Raw genomic sequence first — 23,422 nt, 5'->3', positions numbered from 1 at the left:
GAACCCAGAACTGTAGCTCTCTCTACAATTTGTACATGGGGCACATTGTAAAGGAAGAGCCAGAGAACAAAATGCACATCGTGCTTTCACAGGATGGAAAAAAAGATGGATCATCCAAATAGACTAAGTGAATATCAAGAAATATTTTATTGTACATGTAATCAAAATTTAAAAAACAGACAAGGAGGAGCAAAGGACAGATTTATCTAGATTCTCTTAACTATGTAGGGTACAGAAATACAACTAGGAAAGAATTAACACATATTAGTACCCTTTGCTCCCCTTCCCTGCCCCAATGGAAGAGGTTACACAAGCGAGATCTGTAATGCTTCAAAATCAAGGCTTCTCAGTAACTGCACACTTGAGCTGACATAGCCAAGTATGTTCAGTTTGAGGAGAGAATGAGTGCCTTCAAAATAGTTGTTTATAAACAAAACTACTCTCTCTTTAGTGGTTTGTGAGCATTACTCATTCAACACCAAGAGTATACTTAAAAGACTAATGATTTAGTGGCCATAACTGTCATTATATCTGAACTGACACAATCTTTAAGTATATCAATTATAGAAAATAGATTCCTTAGGCAGTAGAGAATATATTATCTAGTGGCAAAAACATAATGCAAAGAAACAGAGGAAGTATTCATAGGGAAGGGAGTGTGTTAAGCAGGGGCACATTGAGTAATCAGAACTAAAAAAGTTGAGTTCTGGAGTGCTAGCTGCAAAGGAGTCACACCTCAGCATCGTGGGTATAGGTTTCAGAATGTCTGGGTTGAAAAATATGGTACTCATTGCACATCTACATCAATCTCCCACCTTAACTCACAGCCTAGATCCTCCTAACCTATTACAGTGGGATATTAAACAATTCTAGCACTGTAATTCATGTTCTGCCTTACATGCTGTGAGGAAGAAGGCTTCTGTTCTCTTCCAGAACCAGACAGGATGAAGTCTGAAAGTGAATATAGACTTCCCAGAGCTTATTTACCCCACAACACTTTCCTTCCTGGTTTAGAAGGGTGAAGGCCTTCAGAGCATAAAGCTGCAACTGTTCTTTCTCTCAGCATCTCAGAAATAAGCCTTCCAAAAAACCTAAGCTATACAGCATGTAGGCAGAGTTGAATCAAATGGGTGTGACAAGTGCTGAATCCTGGATTGAAGGCAAGACAAATTTTGGGATCCCCACAAAAGATGGTTTTGTTTATTCTTCAGTGGCCAATAAGGCCAGCAAATAAAAACTCTTCACAAAACTTCCAGAGAAGGCCCATGGAAAAGCAGACAAAGTAACAGTAACTATCATATTCTGGATTCTAATGCCCTTTGGAGACTATCAGATTTTTGGCTTAAAATGCAAGTGAATCACCATGTATTAATGATCTTAATCTATTTCAGCCTACAGCATGGTCCAATGCAGATTATTAGTGTCAAGTTACACACCTAGGACTTGAATTCACTAACACTCATAGCACCACTTGATTGTTGCTGTAAGTAAAGACAGTCTAACCCTCAACTCTTCTGCCAGAAAGAGCATATTACCTTTGATAATTGTGTAACACTACCAGGCCAGCTGACCTACCTTTTTTTGTCCTCACACATATTGCATTTGTTTTCAGATAAATCTTAACAGCTCCAAGCTTAAACTCTGTGACATATCACCTTAGCTTCCAAAGTTACAAAATAAATTCTTTTTTACAGTATTCAAATATAGGAGATTCACTCAACTGACAAACCAGCTTACTGACAGTATCTCTCACTAGTTATTTCCTTTATGTGCCAACTGCACAGTCATAAAAGCCTCACAGCTCTTCTTCATACTTCTCAGCTTTGAAACAGGAAATTATCAATATAGATATCTCAGGATTAACACTCCTAGGTGCAGGGAAAAAAGCAGCTGTTCTGTACCTCAGTAATTATTGCTCAGTATTTATCTGTTTTAAGCAACATCAAGACAGTATTTGAATTTATGCTGTACTTTAGCAGAGACAGGTTCCCTAACATTAAAGAACATCAGCCTTTCCACAGAAAAAAATCTCTAAAATTTAGCTGGCCATTTTTTCTTAACTGTTCCTTGTAACAAGGCAGATTTGTTTAGGTTTCCATTCTAACAACATTACAGTTGTCAAGAGTACATGGCTCATACCTGTGGCCAGTCTTTAGAGTAGGTGGGCTGCACATTTTCATAACTACAGAAGTTTATCAGCTATGCTAAAACACTACATAAAAAGCCCAGGATTGTTTGCAGACTCACCAGCTACCTACACAGAACAGCTGTTCCACAAAAGTGATTTCACTAACAATTGAACTTGAAGACAAACACTACAAGAAAGCCAATAAAAGATCTTGTGTGATAAAAGGTTCTCTTATTATCTCATCTGAAAGAAATTACCTTCCACTTGAAACTATCTCCTCCTTCCACAGGAATAACCAAGATATCTTTTGGAGGCAATTTAGACAGTGACTGTTCAAAAACATTTCAACAGAACTGCTTTTTGGACAAGAGAATATGTTATTTTACTATTTGCACAAATTGAATTTACTACACTCATTTTACTCTGGTAACGTCTTAGCTACAAGGTATCTGTACAAGATATATCAGCAGAGATAGCACATTGTTAACACTACATATGTAAACTGAGAGACAACAGGTCCTTCCACCCAGGTGTCATATTGCAGATAAACCGTTCATGTCAGTCCGAGAGGCTGCAGAACCGCGTTTCAGCACCACGGAGATTCCCGGGGAGCCCAACAGAAAAGCTGTGCTCTACAAGGGTGACTGTCCATCCTGGAACAGCAGCAAGAGGAGAATCAAGCAACCAGTGTTTGCAGTAATATTCTTGAGGAGGGTTCCATTCATTCGGTGCATATTGCTGTACATAAGGTGCATAAACCTGCCATGGAGGACATCAGCGGGAAGAGAACCCAGTGGCAAGGCTGCAACCAACTACTGGTGTCATGTCCCAGATCTGGAGGAGAATTGTGGAGAATTACACAGCATTAGCATCAGACTCACAGGTCTTCTGCAAGAGGCATAGAAGCAAACAAAGATATCCCTGGACACAAGGTAACAACTCCTTTTTAACCTATGCTTGAGGAAAATCTCATAAAGGGTTACAGCAGCGTTATAAACCAGAAGCCAAATTTAGGGCTCAAGAGTTTTGAACTTCTGTGTAGGTCTGTTTTAACAAGTGCTATGCAGTTTGTCATAAACATGCTTAGAGCCAAACAAGATGGCACAGTCTCAGTTCTGACATGCATGGTGAATGCAGAGCCCAGGCACAGCAAGATTCTGTATCAGTCTGAGCTCCAAGCCATGGAGCTCAGAGCAAAGGAACCTGCACATTTCCTCGGGTCTGTGTGTCTTTGGGGCTGCTGGCAGATTCTCCTGCTGCCCATGCCTGCTATATTTGTTCAGAGACACAACAGCTGCATTCCATACAGTGGAGTTACAAAGCATTTCCTCATTCAGCTGCAGAAGAACAGGTTAGCAAATACAATTCCTTCTTCACACAATAGCAATAATTGTCAGAAAGAAAGGGGAATATACAAAAATGAACTCTATTAAATATCCCCTAGAAATGCAGGAAAGAGATGCAGCAATACCTTCACAATCCGGTCGCTCCCACAAGTGACCATTAGCCCTCTGGAGATGTCCATGGACATGTGTGAAATGTTGTGTTTGCCTTCATGAAAGGTTGCCAGGGAGGTACGGCTGCACAAGAACAATTGAAATGAAAGCCAGCCATCAGATGAAGCTTCATGGCATCATTATAGCAGTGCAAAATAAACTTAAAAGAAAATTAGGTTGTTGCTCAAGTACTAATAAATCTATTCCAAGAGCTGCAGTGCCATATTAAAGGAGACAGAATTAAATTAGCAAGTCATGCTAAGGCACTGCTTGTGGAGTTGTACAGGTGTGACATTTTCTGGCCTTCTGCAGCATGACTCTTAATAATACTAGAGCAGAAGTGGGACACTGAATTAATAAATACTTCTACTCCTGGTTAACAAAGTCAAGTTTCCCCTGCTGGCTACAGAAGCCAACTAGAGCACAGCATCCCAGTTTTCAAAAAAACCCAATCCCAAGCAAACAAAAAGTCCCAACAATGAAAAACCCAATAACACAAGAAAAAAACTGCCAAACACTCCCAAAATTTTCACATCTGATTACTCTGTTCATACCAAAAGAAAAGGGGTTCTTTCATTTCTAAGACAGGTTTAATAAGACAGCAAATGATATTTAACCTGATTTGCTTGAATGGTGAAAATAATGTTGAGCTCTGAGGAATATTCCCAAAGTTTTAAAAAGTGTACATGAACTAATGCACATACATCCTGGCAGCTGAAATGCATTGCCTGGCATCCACTTAGCAATGTTAAGTGCAATCAATAGCTTTTAACTAAACTGAAATGTTGAGACAAATATATCTCAAGTCTAGATCTGGACTCCTGGAAAAGAAGAACTAAAAAAGGATAAAAATGCTGTAATTCCATATCTGATCCAAATGCACTTGTAGAGGCAGATGGGGGATCTCTGCCATCACAGTGCTTTCAGACCCCAAGGTCTAATAGCAGAGAGTCAGCTCAGTGCAGCATTGTGTGTGGATGTGGAGCAAGCCCAAGGGTTTCTGCACACCAGCAGTGTTACTACAGTTTGTTACTCCCTAATACTCACTCTTCATCCTTGATGGACTCAAAACAGGAATCACAGACACGGACCTGGAACTCAAATCCCATGATTGGGTAGCTTGACCGTTTGGTGCTGCACTTGCCACACACTGCCTGCCCACATTTTCTGCAATGATGCTTCATGCAGGAAGAAGAAAATCAACAAGTCACTATACCATGTCACTTGACCACCATACAAGTGTCCACTGCACAATGAAAACAACAAAGCTTCTGTTTTGCAACCTGTTAGAAAGCAACCTGCTAGGAAACCCCTGTTTCTTCAACCAAAGACCAATGTCTCTGGAATTCTGAACAGTCACTTGGATCATTTATGGATTTAGCTCCATACTCTGTGTCTATCCTCTTCTTTGGCAAGCTCCTTCTGGGAGAAGGGGAAAAAAGAGGCTTGAACAAGCAACCCAGTTAAAAACATTCTGGTGCAGTAAGAACAGGGCCATTAGTGCTTCACTGGAGTGAGCATCTACATTCTCACTTATGGGGCACTGTTTGCCATTTTACACACCACTTGAGGATTAGCTGTCCATAGTTCCAAAGCATGGGAACGTTCAGAGAAATCCAGCAGAGCACACCTAGCACAGCCTGCTTTGACCTGTGACAGAAGTTTGTTGCAACACTTTCACAGAATTTGGAAATGTCTTAGCAGTGCTTAGAAGCCATAACTTCTCAATACACCTCACTTCAAAGGAGCAAAAATACAAGAGATGAAAAGATCTACCAGCCTTAGTGGTCTTCTGTTTACATTTTGCTCAAGTGCTGAAGTACAGCTAAGCACTGAAACCAGCCATCTCACCTGTCTCAACCCTATTGTCTTTGTGTCCCACATTTGCTTTATATTCCAGAAGAAAGGTTGCTCACACTTCTGACAGGAATCACTTTCTAGCCATTGAGGAGCCTAGAAAAGAGCAGGAAATGTAAGCAATCAGAATTGTTTTCCCCCACACAACACTCAAGGAAGTTTAAGAACCCAAAGTAAAGTTTTACTTGGAAAGATGCCCTGGTTCAGTTCTGGACATTAAAACAATAAATTGCCTAGAGCATAGTACAAAGAAAGTTTAGCACAAAAACCTCAAACCCAAGAATACAGTTACCTACACACCTCTTACACTTTTAAGCTTACAGGAATAAGTTATATTACTGCCTTAATAAGAAAACTCATTCAAACACCTATGTTACTAAACCCACTGCAGGCATTCAAAGACTGCTGCTCTGGTTGTCTGGATGGCTTTTAAGGACCAGTGTAGTCCAAACTGCAGAAGCTGTGAGGCAGTAATCCCCTTTAAGAAAGGGGGTGTCCAGAAATAAATTCTGTGAGTATTTATATTTTCTACTTTCATGGGATTGCAGTTTGAAATAATTAGGAATTCATCTGCATTTTCCATCCTGCCCCCATCTTTGTTAAACATCCCTTCTCCCACCCACACACTTTTCTTGCCATAAATGGACTAGGCCAAATGAAAATAGAGCTTTTACACATTTCAGCTCTCTCAGATACTTTAACTGAAGATCCCTGTAAGAGATAGAAAGAGAGGCACAATATTTTTAGTACATGGACTTGAATTTGAACATGTATGTTCTATACAACTTTATACATCTCATGAGGAGGTCTCCCTGAAATTTGGCAGGAGGAAAGCTGGAACAACAAAGCATTTTTTCTTTTCAATTCACTTACATTGCTGACAGTAAGAAAACAAGAGCATTCTCACTTGCACCACCATGGATATGAACTGATGCAGAAAGAAAGTGTATGGCTGGGTCAATTGCTGTGTACTGAGATCTTTAAAAATAAAAAAGTTGCCTGGAGACTGAACCTCTGCCTTCTGAACTGCATCTCAAAATCTGCCTCTCACTTCTTTACTTGCTTTGACACAAGTTAAGAACTTATTTCAAGACTATTGAAGCACAGTCCTTTGGTTTCTTTACTGCAAGAGTTTGACTGCTTTAGATTGTTCCAGAAGCAAAGGCCACAGGCATTCCAGTGAACCTGTTGTCTCTTTGAGATAAAACTCTAAGCAGCCCAAAGCAGCTCCTGCACTTTTCCTGTCGTGGGAACCCATTTACTACAATGCAGCATGGACAGCCATTAGAACAGAACAGGTTTCAATAATATCATTGAGCTTTAAAGTGTCAGACAACATGAGGAAAGCAGCCTGCAGAACTGACTAAGGAAAGTCACATTAGTCTCTGAAAAGGGGAAAGAAAAAATCTTTGACCTATGAAGTTACCTCTTCTCGGCTGATATCCATGTTCCAAACAGCAATGCCCCCATCAGCTGAACAAGACACCAGCTGCCGTGTCAGCTGGATGTAGCAGATAGCCTGCACCTTGTCACTGCCAACAAAGCACACACCAGTTACCCACAAGTATTTAAACAACACTTGGTTTCTCAGCAAATTCTGATCCCTACTCGTAAATAAAGCTACTGAGGAAGGCCAAAATTGATTTTCAGTTTGCTAAGTCCACTAAGTAGAGCTCTGAGGATGAGTGAACAGATGCTGTCACCTGAGCACTACCCTAGCATCAGGATGTTGAGGGAGTTCTACAGGCCTGACCAGAATACCAGAGGTACAGTTCCATGTTAACATTTGCTGGCAGTAAGCCCTGATGGTGAACTGAGTGTCAACTGACTCAGAGTGCTTGTGCAAATACTCTTCTGTGTTGGCAAGGAGAGCCACTGGTCAAAACAGAAACAACTGAATAAATAAAGGGAAATATTTGTTTCAAGGTGCTACTAAGCAGCAGGTTCCACTTTCACTAACAAATAACAGTAAGTCAGGCTGTAGGTGCCAAGCAAAGTATGCATTCACCAATAAGAATTTAATCCTAAAGAAAGTCATGTCAAAACAAAAGTCTGCCCTAAGAATTTAAACAAAGAATATGACTAGTATCAAACTGCTTTGCAACATCTAAATTGAATTAAAAAATCATTCTGCTTCTCAGAAGAACTTACTTTCCCATTCAGTACAAAGAGAACCTGTTACAAGCCTTCACCAGGACACATGAGGCAGCAGTAACAGCAGTCCTCCAGTCACTGACTTCAGTTACTTTTTTGTAACCAAGGCTCTATTTTCTTAATTCTTTAGCCATAAGACTAAACTCTCAAGATTTAACAAGAATTCTAGAGCTAAGGCTATCAGTCTTGATCAAAGGTAGATGGAGGCATCTATGGAATTAGACAAGAGGAGAACACACTATAAAAATATCTTTAAATATAAACAAAATCTCTACTACCAGTGCATTTCTAAGCAGAATATATCTTCAGTGGTGAACTGCCTGTCAGACTGAATCAGAGCCCTACATTTGAAAATGGCAGCTAGTATTGGGTGTCTAAAAATTAAGAGTTGATTGTTACAGACAACTACCTCAACTTCAGAAGAGGGGAAACATGACATTTCTGAAGTTGAGAGACTACCTCTGTAATTTAGCCAATTAGTTATCACCTATCAGTTATCACTGATAGAAAGACACGGACAACAGGAACATACTGAAGCTTATTTTATATGCATACATGAACATGCCTATACATAAAGGTTCTAGCCCTCCTCTCACAGGTAACTCAGTGCAGTATTTACAATACAGACACATGCAATTTTTACATAAAGGCCAAACCAGATGATTTAGGATTTTTACCCACCACTTTCTATAAACTATTTCTGTGTTACTTCTAAACCATGGTAATAAGAATGTATTAAACATGAAAAAGAAAAAAAGCTTTATCAGTAAGGCTTTCCTAGTACTGATTATCCTTCTTCCCCTTCAAAGTACTCAGGGTTCTGCAAAGAGTAATTTTCTCCATTTTTCACAATGATTCAAATATCTTGCCACGCTATTTAGTCTTCCTGGGACTGTGTGTTCATTACAGGATGTGTGTGAAAAATAAGACTCCATTACATACTGGTGTCCCTGGAGCAGCAGCGTTCTCCCCTTCCTTCCACCAATGTCCCACATGATAATGCTGTGGTCAGAGGCACCTGAGAAGAGCAGTCGTTGGACAGGATCCCACCACAGAGAAGTAATGCTCCCTAGGAGAGATCATTCTGCAGTTAGATGTAAAGGACTGGCTCCCCAACACAGTGATGCCCTCCTGGAGCAATTCAGTGAAACTTGAGGCACTGCCTTACACCAGTAACATATTGAAAGCCTTAAGGCAAAGGAAACATCCAGCAGCAAAGTGCAGTCCTGAGAGAGGGGCAAGGAGTACTGGACAACAGAACAGATGTCCCTAAGAAGACAGATATAGCATAAGCCAGAAAGTCTGAGTTCTGCCCTTTGTATTTAGGAAGGTGATTTTAAGAGTTGCCAGGCTGCTACGTGAGCTTTGGAAGATAGCAGCACCAGCACCTGCCAAGCAGAAACCACTATCTACAACACAGTGAGGTGCTTGGCCAGTGGCTGCAGCACAGCTCGCAGTGCTCTCAGCTAAAGCAACTCCCTCACATAACCACACAACCTTAAAATAGCTGGACTAAGAAACAAAGTGAGAACTTCACTGCTGTTAGCAAATCTGCCACTACTCACTGAATTACAAAACTAGATTTCAGAAGGCTCAGTGCGACTGTGAATTAGGGATAGAAAGAAATGAGTCATCTGATAGTAGCAGCCTTATACTAAACCCATACCCATGGTAACGTAGCCAGTACACTAAAGGAGCAATTTTGTTACTCATGCCACCTATAGTTGTAAAGTTGGGACATTTTATTTCCTTGCAGAAATCCTTCCCTTTAAAGAATCCTTCTATTGCTCAGTTGTCATCAAAAGCCTTGTTAGTCCAAAACCAAGATGATGAATGGTAATTAGAGCCCAAATCAGTTCTTTCCAATGCTCTGAAGCAAGAGATTTTTTTTTGCCTCCTTTAGGACTATGCTGTTTTCAGACTGACCCATTTGGAAATAGCATGTGCACCAAAAAGGCATTAACTTTGAGTATTATCCCAGCATTACACAGAGCAGGCCGTTATGCATGGTGAATTCTGGAAGCTGAGAACAAACTCTGAAACCATTTAAACTGCAAAGCAACTGCTTGCTTATGAAGTCACACTTTGCAAGAGCTAGAAAGCAAACAAGACTTTTAAATCAGACTTTGAAAGTCTGTCAAACACAACTGCACTCAAAGGAGAATCAGATGCCATTTAAGTTTAGAATTACTAGATCTCGAGAATATTACACAAATATGGTGGAGAAAAATAAGTTACACATAATCTGACTTGCTTTAAAAAAATGAAGAAAAGAAGTTGAAATAAATAGTACAATACCAGTTGAAGAAAAACCTGTTTCAGCCCCTGAAATAATTTTTTATGGTAGCTCAATTCTAGTTTTAAGGATCACAGTCCCCATTTGGAAATATATGAGTCAAAGGTGGCTGCTGTGTGGACAGCACTGCTGAAGTTGGTGCTTGGAAGCCCATCACAACTCAAGAGACAGAGCATAACACAACAAGAAAGTGCCACACAGACATACTGCTTTCAGACTAACTGTAACATCTACCAAGAAATTGCATTTGAACACAGACCAGTGCAAAAGCATAGAGAGGCAAAGGAGTCTCTAGAGCCAAGAGAATTATTTTGTTCTAAAGTGAAAGAATCTGAAATTTTCCTTGAAAGCAGAAGAGACATGTATCACTTGAAAAGCTCAACTTGCCTCCTGCATTCAAAACCAGCTGTATCATTTTACAGTCATCTGTAGATCCGGAGTCTACCCAGCTTTAACAAAGCCTACTCTATACTTCCAGCTGTAAAACAAGGCAGCCTTTTCCAGTGGGTGAGAGACTCATGACCCAGTAGTTCATCCCTACCCACATGCAAACTGTCAGCTGATTTGAAAGTTGCAAATATCACATGGGAAAAGGCATTCTCTTGTTTATTTTTCTCAGCATATTATTAAGCTACACATTATTCTGTGATTTGCATTCTTGCCTTACTCATTGCAGCAGACAGTGGCTCTGTATCATGTTATGGATCACCTGATTCTTCATTTGATATAAGGACTTCAGCTGTACTGTAGAGGATGAGACATTTGCCTTAGACTAGGCTGTTTCTCCAAAGTTGAGACTAAAGCTTTTAAAGGTGGCCATCTAGTGGATAACTTGTGTTTAACTGAATGCATATGTTTACTTTTGTTTTTCAGCTGTAATAAAAATACCTGTAGGTATTTATAAGGCTAAGATTTGCCTTCAGCCAGAATGTTTGTTCTTTAACAGGAAGTCAAGTATAGCTCCCAACAGCTTATGATAACCACTGCCCTGGACTGGTTTTTCATCCAGTATCACCCTTAAGAGGCAGATATGCAACTGAGTATCTCTCCCAAAGTTACAAAGAGGTACCATATCTGGGACAAATGGCTTTAAGACAAAGAATTACTTTACCTTCATGCCCTTTAAGGGTTGTGATAACTGAACAGGTATTTTGCTCCAGTTTCAGAAGAGTGATCTGTCCAGAATAATCACCAACAAATGCATGCTGAGTTTCATGATCATATCTGAACAGCAGTCAAGGAGAAGCTTCATTTGTTCAAAGAGTATTTTACATGACTGAAACAATCAGCTACAGAGTTGAAAAAATTGGAAAAGAACATTTTAATACACCAGAGAAATATTTACATAATTACTTTTAAAGGGGTTGGAGACCATAATAAACCTTTTTGATTCCTTCCTTCTCATCGCACTCTTAACTCCCTGAACATATAGGGATATGTGCAAGTAAACTGTATAGAAAATAAGAGAGAAGAGTTTTAGAAAGCCACTGGAGAAAGCCATGAGATAATCCATGCCCTAGTTTAAGGCAAGCCAAGTAGCTTCAGGCCATTTCTAGCAGCTATTTACAGAACACACTCATGCTTGTCTATAAGATGCCCAAACTCATCAGGCTACTTGTTGCAGTGCAGAGCTCGCTGTAACCATTAGGAGCACCTCACTGGACACTGGGCTGCATTCAGTCTTACCTGGTATCTTCTCCAACAAACCCTTCATTTTCTAGCATGTCTGCAGTTGATATCCCCAGGAGAAGAAAACCAAGATACAAGGATGCTGACCCTCCACAAGAAGTTCACATTATAGTGGAAGTACACTCCCAATGTTCTGGCTACTGCCAAGGTGAGGCTGTCTCATTTCTTGTCCTGTTCTCTGGACTTCCCAGTTTACCAATGCAGGTCCTTGAGTGTGGTATTGAAAACTGACCTAATTTCAGCAAGGATTCTGTCAGTTAGCAATGAGATAAAAGCCACTGATCCATTAACAAGGATGGGCAAAAACATTACACCTCACAATAGTTCTGACACTTGGTTTTTGCCACAATGCAACTATGAACTCCAGAAACCAAAGCATGTCAAGTCAATGGAACTAGATAATTTGCTGCTTTCAGAAGACTTTTGTTATTCAGAATATAAGTAAGAGCTAGGAAAGACACATGTAGCTGACACCACATAACCCAAGAGTTGTGTATAAAGTTAGGTGTCCTCCTTGAACCACACAAAAACACAAGCAGTAGCTAGAAAAGTAGCCTCTGGTATCCAACAGAGGCTAACTTTAAGAAGGTAGTTTACCAAAAAGCCCACCACCCTAAGTGAAAATGCAGAGGCTGTGCCACCTGATGACATTCCAAAGTCTCTTAAGCCTTCAGGATAATGAGATAAACAATCTGCTTTCAACAAATCCTCTAACTCCCTGAACATGTGATCTTTTCTTCATCTGGAAGTTCAGGCTTGCCTTATCCCCACTAATCCAGTAAAGAATAGGCACTCTGCTGTGTTTTTCAGAAGCTTACACATAGGATCACTAACAATGTTCTAAGGAACCTCCTGTTGGGAGGCCAAGCACCTGGTACACACACCAGCAAGCTGGTTCTTCCCAACACAAATCCAAAGGCAGATAAATTAAAATGGATTTTCAAATGTCAAGCTCTTCAGGGGAAATTTATTTTTATATTGATATAAAAGGTCATATTCTTTTCTCCATTTTAATAATAACTGTGCCATTATTTGCAGTAGCATTAGCTATAGAAGCCACTGAATTCAGCGAGGCTCAGACCGTTCACCAGACTGCTGTGAGCTTGTCTCCAATACACAAACCAGCTTTAACCTATTCTGTGCTGCATTTGGCTGAGGTGAGCTGCACATGGAATGTCTGGTGGGACACAACTCCCTCAGACTCTAAAAAAGAGCAGCAGTACAACAGTACAAACCTGACAGTTCTTCAGTCAGTAAGGCAGGGTCTGCACAGATGGGAGACCTCAGAAGGACATGCAGCTGGCAACTGAGTTTTCCTCCCAGCTTCTTACCAGGACACAGGTATACAGCCACTCTAGAGAGGGCTTCAGGTTTTCAAGAGATGATGTTGACCTGTTTCAGTTTTTTAATCTTGCTGCTTCTAAAACATTACAGCCATCAAACTTCATACAGCAACCAATACCTTCAATTACTGTCTGGCCACATCTAAACTGCCACGATTGACAAGTGCTAAAAAAACAGTTTTAGTTTAGGTTAGTTTGCTTTCAAAAGCCTTGATATGTGAGCTACCTTTGAAGCTACTGGGTTTGTAAGTCTTTTACATAGGGTAAAGAATGCCCTGAAGTACTTAGAGCTGAATAGACAGAGTGTCTAAGCTGCAAATGCTGCAGTTAAACATAGTTTACAGAAAGCAAATTGTACACAGACAAATTACTGCTGGTGAATAAAGTTTCAATATACCTGGTAGCTTAAAGATAGAAAATATTAATTTGAGCAAAGACAGAAAAATTAAAGCAGTCCAAAGGGGTTTGGGTTTCATCATGTTTTTTGCTCTGGAAAGACTCAAAGGCACACTAGCATCTGTTGAACAAAGTGACTTGCCCAGGAAGTCTGTGGGCCAGGCTATAGATACTGTCACTGCCACAAGATGCTACAGACAGACACCTCAAAATTATGAACTAGTACAGACTGGGATTTCTGCAGATCAAAGTCTCTTCTGCTATCTAATAACCACTAACAGAAATAAAGGTATGAAACTTCTAATGAGGATAAGGGTTAGCAGACTTGCAAAAGATGTCACTCTAGTTTTATACATGAAAAGTCAGGAACAAATTGAGATAAAGGAACAAAGTACTCTTCCATTTTCAGGGAATCATTTTTTAAAGGATACTGCAGACATGAGGCCCAAGAGGTGAAGTAATGTCTTCCCAGCATGCTCCCACTCCTGGTGCACATCCAGCTGATACACTTGTCATGACCTGTGCTGATAAGCCACTCTGATGCCAGGCAGAAAGTAATAGCAGACACTCGATTCTGGTGAGCTGCAACAAGAAAAAGATTCTGGTCATTTCTCCCCCAAAATCAAAGTGCTGTGTACTTTTATTCTAATTCAGACAGACAGAGGTTGAAGATGATATCTAGGCAATGCCCCAGGGAGATCTTTCACCATTATATCATACTTGCATCTTGGCTGAATGAAAAGGTTCCCATAGTTCTGTTTAGGATTTGCCTGCTGAATAGCTCAAGTGAACCAAACCCATCACTCAGCTGATGTAAGCCTTTCCCCAGAGACAGAGAAGCTGAGTTTAGCCCAGATACCAAAGGTTAAGGAACAAGCAAACCCTCAGCTTCCTCTCGTTAGCTCAGGGCTTCTGTGGAGTAATGCAACACATCTAAAAACTTGAATTGCTTTACTAAACCCATCTTTTCCTAACCCCAGACAGCTATGCTCATATTCATAATTCTAAGCACCTGAAAGGATATCTAGTCCATGGCATTCAAACTGCTTCCTGTGACAGTAACCAAATCCCACCCAGCTTTGTTGAGAATGCTGCCACTAAGCAAGAAGTTACACATGCTTTAGAAAGAAGCTTCCCCTGCCCCCCAAGATGCAAGTACTTCCCTTGACTGAATTGTCAAATCATCTCCCTTAGGATAAAGGGAGGTTTTGTTGCTTTAAGAACAAGGTCTTTCTCTCCCAAGCAAGACCATTGCTTCTATCGGTGTCAGGGAGTCACAAGACAAACTGCACTTTGTTTTGCTACATAATCTGCAGTCTTTAAGAGCTTCCTTCAGGCCTTTCACATTAATATTCCAATTTTAACCAACAACTCTTCTTATGGCAGTTATCCCCCAACTAAGTGACCAACTATAAGGTCAGAGTTAAAGCATATCTGGATTTGATTAATCTGTGACTGTGCTCAGTTTCCCAAGCATTGTGGATACCTTCCCTTTACACAAATGTTAGCGTAGATAGTGGTTAACTCTTTACCTGGATAGGTCTTCACAAAGTTCATCTTATTAAAGTCCTCAGAAATATGAAACTCCTAAAAGCAAAGGGAAATTGTTAGAAGATACCACAGTGGCATAAATCAACATTGATACCCAAAAAGGAGTAGCAACCTCACAGACCAAAATTTGCATAGCAGCAGTATATCCCACAAAAAACAGGCAGCTTCTCAGGCTGGAGCAAAGCACACTGAAATAGCAACTGGAAATTAAGGTTTTAAGTGAACTGAATTTTCAGCAGGGAACATCCTTTCAGAACTGAGTTTACTGAATGGAGGTTATAGAAAGAGATAAGATCTCATTTGTCCCCAGCAGGAGCAAACAAAACTATCTTGTAGTACTTAAGATTTGCATGTTTGTGACTTCACAATGGACAGGTTTAAGTGACGGTGTTCTTTATTTGATCCATTAGACTTGACTTGAAATTTCCAATAGTTATCACTAGAATTCTCTGCAGTTCTTTGTAGGCTATTCATAGCAGTTATCTGTAGAATCACTCTTTATGACACTCATGCAGTACTCTGGCTCCTTATGGGGCAGTTATTATTTTGACCTTATTTTCATAGAGAAAGGAAACCATCAAAGCATCTGAGAGTCACAAGATTTCCCTCCTTTATCAAGTGGGGGGAAGAATAAAACCCAGTTTCTGTTCTGCCAAGTGTATGCTCTCCAAGACAGGGACAGCAACTACAGCAAGAATATACAAAGAGCAAAGAAAGAATTCCCAGCAAGAAAAGAGATTAACCCAGCCTCTTATAATTTTAGAGCTAGTGTTGAAATTTCTACATCTTAAAGAGACGTGCAGCAAGCAAATCCAGAGATGTGTGCATGGCAGGATACAGACAGATCCATACTCCTGGCCAGGGGCAAACCAACTGCAGTTCACAAGCCCTGTCAGAGCACCACCATGGCACTCTGCCCAGCTTACTGTACTGCCCTCAAAACAACTCCTTAGCAAAGTGAAATTGTTTGGGTCCAGTGCTGCACTAATGGCTCAAGGCCTTCTTGAGGCTACCTGGCTCACATCTAGCCAGAAGAACCTTTGCTTTGCAGTCCTCCCACACATCTCAGCTGAGCTGCCAAGAAGCTCAGCCATTTAGCAGTAGCTGCATTCCAAAATGAATGGAAAGAAAACAGACTATCAGCTGCCAGCAACACATGGACAATCTGAGCAATTGTAACCTACATTCAGAAGAAAAGTCACAACAACTTACCATGATAGCTCCATTATCCTGGCCAACAAAAATCCGTCTGCTGTCATGATGATAAGCCATGGCAGAACATGGTGCTGTCAAAAAAAGCAAGTACATCACAACATTTAAATAGAGGTATTAGGATACACATGACTTTAATAAAAGTCAATTCTTTCACTCAGGACAAAAGCTGTTTAAGTAATTTGACAGAAACTAGCCTGCCTAGCTAACATCCCTTGGAATGACAGTTCAATTCCCACGTGTGAAGCTGAGGACAGGAACATGCCTACTGTAACTCAGATATACCAACAGGAACCATATGCAAACATGATTTCCTGCCACAAGGTGCAACTCAGCAAGAGGAATTTTACCCAGGCTGAAAGCTGAGCTAACAGCAACAGCTGGTTACACCTAAGAACTTGAGCTCACTAAAATTATCTCAAATGCAGCCCTGAAAGAGAAAAATGCACACCTTGGAAAGCTGAGAGTATTCTTACATCTCAACTGTCAGCTAGTGGTTAGAAAAGCTCGCTTAACTGGCAGACAAGTTATCTGCCATCATCTGAGGCAGCTCCAGCTGCAGATCCACAATGATTCACCTGGTGAAGGATGTGGTTCTGACAGAACACTGCCACAGATCTCATCCACCATGCAGCTAGTTTTAAATCAAAGTCTGAGCTAGATTTGCTGCAAAGCTCCCACAATCAAGATCATTGAGGGGATCCAGCCCTTGGGGAAATGAGAAGGACGTGTTCCTACACACAGCACAGGCACAAAATCCATACTGTGTGTGGCCACCACTTACCACATGCATATTGTACTTACATGCCATGGTGTGATAGATGCTGGGCCAGTACTGCCCGCTGTCTCTCTTCAGCCATACTCGGATTGTCCTGTGCCGTGGGAAGAGCAGGGAGAAGCCAGCAGTAAGTGCATCATCCCCTACATCTGAACCACTGCATTACTTATGGGTCAGCTCCACTGCCCTCAGCTTTTGTGCTACTCAAATATAATAGAGGAACGTCATAACAGAAATAACAGTACTCAAATACTGCTCCAACATAACAAGAACACTGGCACTAAGAATAGGCACCTTTGGATTTGGAAAAGTTTTCTTTAAAACTATTTATACATGGAGTTTCAATAGTATGAAATGGAAATACTATTTCAGCTCACCTTAGAAATTGCTACAAATTGCATCCCTTTACCTCCTTCTTGGCTCTGGTTGATGTAAGTAAAATTCAAACTGCAGAAACTTTTTATCTCTGGCAGAGCAAACCACAGTTTGTTTATAGCAGATTAAGTGTCTGATACATTTTAAAAAAATGCAAATAATTTTTTATGGAAGTCCAAACTTTTAAATTTTTACAGCATCTCTGTGTAACTCACCCTTCAGCAAGCCAGATACTGAATATTAATAACAGAAGCACCTCATCTTCTAGACCAGCACATTACTGACACCTCCATCCCCAAATATGAAGAATCCATAGAGGACAGCATATGTAACTCAGTATTATTTCCTCTAAGCCATGCCTCTAATCCCACATGTAGGAATGCAAAGGACAAGCAACATTAGTTGCTGTTGCTTTGCACTGCTTCTCTGCCCTAAATATGATCAGGATTGATAAGCCAGTCAAACGTTAACTGAAAAGCTGACAAGATTACTTGGACAGCATGCCAAGACTCTTTATAAAATTGGCTTCAGTTTGCAACCTTCCAGAATCATCTCTTGGAAGGAAAGGGTAAGTGGTCTTGTGAACATTTAGCATTATACTACTCTGATGGCTGTCAAATCCTGGGAGGAGGGATGTAAGAGCATCAGCACAGAAGTGGAAAGTTATTGTCAATTAAAAACATTCCTACAACAGACACATTGAAGGGATTCTACATCAAGAAGTTAAGAGCACACATGTAGACAGTGTTAAGGTTAAGTCCTCTTGAAATTTCATCTCCAAACCATTGTTTGCCTTTTTGTTACTGTTTAAATCCAACTTCCTCATTCCTAAATGATCTGTAAATATATGTACCTGGAAACACTGGCAAGAGGCATCACTGAGATGTGCTGTTCTATTTACTGTTAGCTAATAATAAAAGTTCTGGTATTTAGAATTCTCTAGAAAAATACTAGGGGACTGATTAGTTAGACATCAGGTAGGATCAACAGTAAAAAATTTAACAAAAAGAGCACAGAAGGAGACCAGTGTCTTGCACCACAAGTAGAACTTTTCAGAAGTTTTAGTGCTCAAGATACAACAGTAGCATTCTAATTTTGTCATCCATTTAAAGGTTTTTCTTTAAAAGACCACTCAAAAATAAAGCAGACAATGCCCACCCTTAATGAACTACTTTTTGAAAACTTGAAAACAATACAGGTAAGCATACACTGCCCCAAAACAATGATTTTCAGCTTTTAAATCAAGTTACTTTTTGACCAGTTTAAGGGCATATGTACATTAGTTTAGTAATTATTAGTCACTAAATATTTTGCATTAAGACTGTCTCTTACAAGCTATCCCTTCCTCTACAATAATCAACAGCCTACCTTATATCAGTGAGTCACCACTTCAGAAGAGCAGCTGCTATTTCTTGGTAACACAGAATATGGGGAAAACAATGTTTTCAAATCATTCTAATGATGCCAACCTAATAGCACAGGTTAGCACCTATGCACCTTTATCAGCGTTTTAACTTGCTTTTTAAAGCAGCTCCATCATACTCAAACTGTTCTGAACATCTCAGGTGGTGGCTTCCATCCTTACTAATTCAACTCTTCACTTCTAGGCAAAGTCATGTAATTATCTTTTATTTTCAAAAATTAAATGCTAAGTTATCATGGTGATCAAAATCATGCACTGGTGATTTTTTCAAAAGCAGACTTAGCTTCCTCTCAGTATTGTGAACTAGAACAAAGGAAGCAAAGATTTGTTTTTTCTAAGAAATTATTTAATGGGAGCATAACTTCTGTGTTGATCATCAATGGTACAGTCCCTCAGTTGAGAGCCTAAGCAAATAGCTGCAAGAGTTAGCAAAATTAACTTCTGAAAGCTTCTTATTTTGGTTTAAGTAAGATTTAGACTCTGCTCGCCTCATGCTTGCAAAGATAAGCTGTCAGACAGCTTTATATCTAATTATATAAAGCTCTGACTGAGCAAAATTTGAAGAGATCATTTCACAGTAGTCAGCAAGTGACCTCTGCCAAAATGCCACTTCTCCCTGATTCTCACTCCTACAGACCTGGTTTTGTGATGCATCTCCTTATGCTGGGACAAATTAATTTGTAAAATACTAGTTCTTAAAGGACTAGAGAAGTCCTCCAGTAATGCTGCTCCCACAATCTCCTTCAACCACTCAGTTGCTTTGTTATGACAACTGCATAGAGTCTTTAGCACTTTGCTCAAAACTTGGTCTTTAATTAATGAAGAATCCTGGGCTCAGTACCTGAGAAGAGCGGGCTACCACTCATTTCTCCTTAAGCATTCCCTACTAAGGGCCTAGAAAGACACAGGGTTGTTTGACAGAAGTCTCAGTTAGGATGTAAAAATGCTGAAACTCATTAAGAAGCACCCAGAGATAGATTTTAAAATTCTAGACTCATGTCTCTGAGAGTAGCAGGAGAAAGCAAAACATTTTTAAAAAATATTAGAAATTACCTCCAAAATTCCCTATCATTGAGTACTGAACCAGAAGCTGCTTTCAGCTGGGCAGCATGCACATTTATAGAAGCATAATTCCATGGGGTTTTGGCATAGGATTTTTTAATGTAATATAAAGGAAGACACTCAAAAGCCATCTTCAAGCAATACTGATTGTGGACTTACTAATTTCTAAGAGTTTTTACTGTTCTCAATCATTGTCTCATTTACAGAGTGAGTAAGCACCCAACAGTGCTGGAGAAAAACAACAAATCTGGGGTTTGAGAGCAGACAATGCTGTGCTCCAACAATGCCTGTGCCCCTGCTACACCCCCCCAGCTGCCCTCTGAAAGCCAACAGCACAGGTGCCAGGGAGGGAGAATGATGGAAGACCAACAGCCCAATCCAAACCTGTTATAATACCAGCACTGCTGCAGGTTACTACACAGCCACACCAGCCCTGTTCCCAGCCCTGCATCTTCCTAACTCCTTCAAACCACCACCAACTGCTTTCCTACCCAAAATCAACCACTGGCAGTTGTTTTCCTAGCAAGAGCAGAATACTGCCTCTTTCTGGTAGCTTAAATCAAAAATATTTATACTGTTATCAACCTTGTTCCCAAAACAGCATTAGGAATCTGGTTTAATCACAGTGCAATGGAAGCTCAAAGACACAGCTGATAGTTTTTATCAAATTTCTGTTAAAACTAAACCATGTTTTGACCAATATTTAAGTTTCATAAGCAAAAAACCAGCTAAAGTACAGCTAAAACTGTACTTTAAGCAGCTACTGGTGGTCACCAAACAGCAGCATTGAAATGTGCCAGTGACTCCAGAGCTCCTGTGAGCCTGTAGTAAATATATGACTTTCATTTTGCATTTAGGGTCTTGTACACAGCTGATCATCCTTCAGCATTCCCAGCTGCAGCTGGGAAACACTGCCCCTGCCTTAGCTGTTTGTCTGCTGAGGGACACACAGCAACAATTCCCAACATTGTCTTGCAGCCAGGGTCAGACAAGATGCCAACAGGGACACAGAGTTAATCATCCTTTCTAGATAAGTTCTGAGAAAGCTTCCCAGATGGCAAGTGTCCTGCTGAAAAATCCGATTGGGAAAATTAACTCTTTGTCTCCTGCAGGTATTCTTCTTTTTTCCTCTTTAAAACTTTAAAAAAAATCATAGAATTTTGTTGGCATTCACAGATCTACTATGAAATATTTCACATCCTCTGAAAAAATAAAACCATTACTTTTCATGCTAGGAGATATAATTTAAAATAGGAAAAACTACAATAAGTAGTTCTAATGAGAGAATAATCTACAACATTCCCAGGGAATGTTTGTGCACCAATGTTTTCCTCACTACCCAACTTGTAAACACATTCCTCTGACTGGTTATTATGAAATACTTGACAGCCTTAGCTGCATTAAGATGCAATAAAAAATACTTTAGCCCTGCTCTCAGTACACACAGCAGCTCTTGTGCTCCTTGTACTCTGCACTTTGCTGCCAGGAGCATAAGCAGTCAGGCAGAATTAACACCTACACCCCACTTGCAGCGAGCAAACAGGGGAGCACTGTTTGACAACATGCTGAACTGTAGGTGAAAGCTCTGATGTACTGTAGGAGGTATCCCAGATTAGAGGGAATACAGGTTTATGAATGTTTAAAGATTTAATTTCTCACAGTAAGGCAGGTGACACAAATTCAGCCACAAGTCCACAGACTCACTTGGAAATTACACACACCAAAGGTGGGTGGTGGCCTCTCTCTCCTTGCACAGGTCTGTATCTGACATCAAAACTTGCCCAGATAAAGATGCAGCTCCATCCTTGGCTCTTATCAGCAGTCTAAGCACACAGACTGCTTAACCTTAGGCATTAGACCTTGAGTTTAAACGCTGGCACTGGCTGCCACAGGCAAGCCTCAGCCATGAAACTCTGTGAATGTGAACCTTGATATGGAGTCTTAAACATCATTATTTCCTCTTGTCTCCTTCAGGAAGCTCATCAAAGCAAACTGAACACAAACATAATCACACCTAAGTGACTGGAATGAAAGGAAGCTGCCCATTCCCATCCAAAAGCTGTTACCAGCTTTTGTAACATGTACTGCACAAAGCCATCTCCAGAGGAAGGGATGACACAAACCAACTAGACACGTGATCCATTTGCACTTTTTGACCTAAAAATAAATGCCAGAAAACCCAGTTCAGATAACACTGCTGCTCTCTTGATTTTCAGTAGTTATACCCTCCTATTTCTCACAAGGTCAAGCTTCTCAAACAAAAATTCACGCAAATATTAATGCAAATTTAGTTTTTAAAGTTTTATGGTATAATAGTAAAATTATCCCCGCACCAAGCTACACCTCAAAGAATGCACTTTTGTACTTTTAAAAGTTCACCGTTGCTTCAAATGGAGCCACAGTTTCTTAAGAAGCATCTCCCATCCCTCTTCACATTTAAGCATCACTTTCCACATAGCACAGATGAAATTCCATCTCTCATTATACACTGCAGATCCCTCACCACTCTCGTGGCCACAACCCTCTGTACTACCTGCTTCCTCATTTCCACTTTCCTTTCATCTGAGTAACTGTTTACCGACATTACAGCTTCTGTGGCAGACGAGCTAGTGCCGAGAACCAGGGTTAGACGCTGAGACACCTTCCCTTCCAAGCAAAAAGCGCCGTGCACAGCAGCTCATCACCCCCTCTCCCCTCCGATCTGCCAACCCACTGCCTGAGCGGCTTCAGCCGGAGGGAAGCAGGTCTGGGACCCGCACACCGAGCCACCAGAGTGGGCTCGTTCCTCTGGAGCAGCTCGGGAAGCTCCAACTCTCCCGACGGGCAGGGGAAGCAGCGACACACTGCAAGTGCTTCAGCCAGCAGAGCGGAAGGCCGAGGGAAACACACTCCCTGACTCCTGGTTCTGCTCGTGAGCTCTGCAGGACCCACTCACACAGGACGAGCTGTGCTGTTCCCGGGGCTCCGCAGGGGCAGGACAGCGCGCACGGAGCACGGCGGCTTCTCCCCGCCGATGGGAAAGTGTCAGCCCCGCGTCCCGCACCGGGCGGGCCGAGCCGATCCTCCCTCGCAGCTGAGGGCATCTTCCTCCCCGGGACCGCGGCTCCGCGGACCTCCTTACGGCCGCAGTCCCTGCGCGCCTCCCGGCAAAGGCACAGCGCACACCCGCATTCCCGTGAGCAGCCCCCGCTGCCCCGGCTCCCGCCCCAGCCCCGCGGCCCGGCGCTGCCCGGCGGGGAGCGGGCCCCGGGTCACCTGTCCTCGCCGGCCGTGATGACGCCGTCCTCCTTGGGGATGAGGAGCGCGGCGCTCACGGCGTCCTGGTGGCCCTCGACCTTGCTGAGCAGCACGGGCCGGCGGCTCTGCGGCCGCGAGTGGATCTCGGCGGCCATGGCCCGTACGGCTGCGCGCAGCGGCGCCGCCCCGCCGCGCCGAGGAGTCCCGAGTAGCGGCGCAGCCCACGCGCGCCGCTGCCGTCACGGGCGGGGCGGGCCCCAGCCGTACGCCCTGGAATAGAGGGGCCGCCAGCCGTATTTCATAGAAGAGCAGGGAAACCAATCTGGCGGCGGAGGCTCCGGCTGCCTGCCCAGGGCGGGACGTGTCCCCTCCGCTGTCCCCGGGCTCAAACACGCGTTTCTGTGGCTCTCCCGTGGGCTCTGTCC

The 23,422-nt window shown here is 41.7% G+C and overlaps 1 protein-coding gene across 1 annotated transcript; it reads right to left on the bottom strand.

The window, feature by feature from the left end:
- Nucleotides 1-34: 34 nt before the first annotated feature.
- Nucleotides 35-23,230, bottom strand: WDFY1 (WD repeat and FYVE domain containing 1). Its single transcript, XM_030954188.1, has 12 exons — nt 23,016-23,230; nt 16,927-16,994; nt 16,123-16,196; nt 14,892-14,946; nt 13,791-13,941; nt 11,043-11,155; nt 8,578-8,704; nt 6,908-7,013; nt 5,476-5,577; nt 4,672-4,802; nt 3,600-3,708; nt 35-2,962 (listed from the first exon to the last, which is right to left on the bottom strand). The coding sequence occupies exons 1-12, from the start codon at nt 23,150-23,152 to the stop codon at nt 2,903-2,905; spliced, it is 1,233 nt and encodes a 410-aa protein (XP_030810048.1). The 5' UTR covers nt 23,153-23,230; the 3' UTR covers nt 35-2,902.
- Nucleotides 23,231-23,422: the final 192 nt, after the last annotated feature.

Source organism: Camarhynchus parvulus, chromosome 9 (assembly GCF_901933205.1).
Source record: "Camarhynchus parvulus chromosome 9, STF_HiC, whole genome shotgun sequence".
NCBI lineage: Eukaryota > Metazoa > Chordata > Aves > Passeriformes > Thraupidae > Camarhynchus > Camarhynchus parvulus.
This window is presented reverse-complemented; position numbering and strand designations above follow the sequence as displayed.

Bases quoted from the DNA above. Each gene is read 5' to 3' on its own strand.
- WDFY1 (XM_030954188.1), bottom strand. From the start codon at position 23,152: ATGGCCGCCGAGATCCACTCGCGGCCGCAGAGCCGCCGGCCCGTGCTG. The intron at 14,947-16,122 runs GTAAGTTGTTGT...CTTTGCTTTTAG, and splicing joins AGGATAATGGAGCTATCATG to GAGTTTCATATTTCTGAGGA. The intron at 5,578-6,907 runs GTAACTTCATAG...GCTCTTTTCTAG, and splicing joins TGGATATCAGCCGAGAAGAG to GCTCCTCAATGGCTAGAAAG.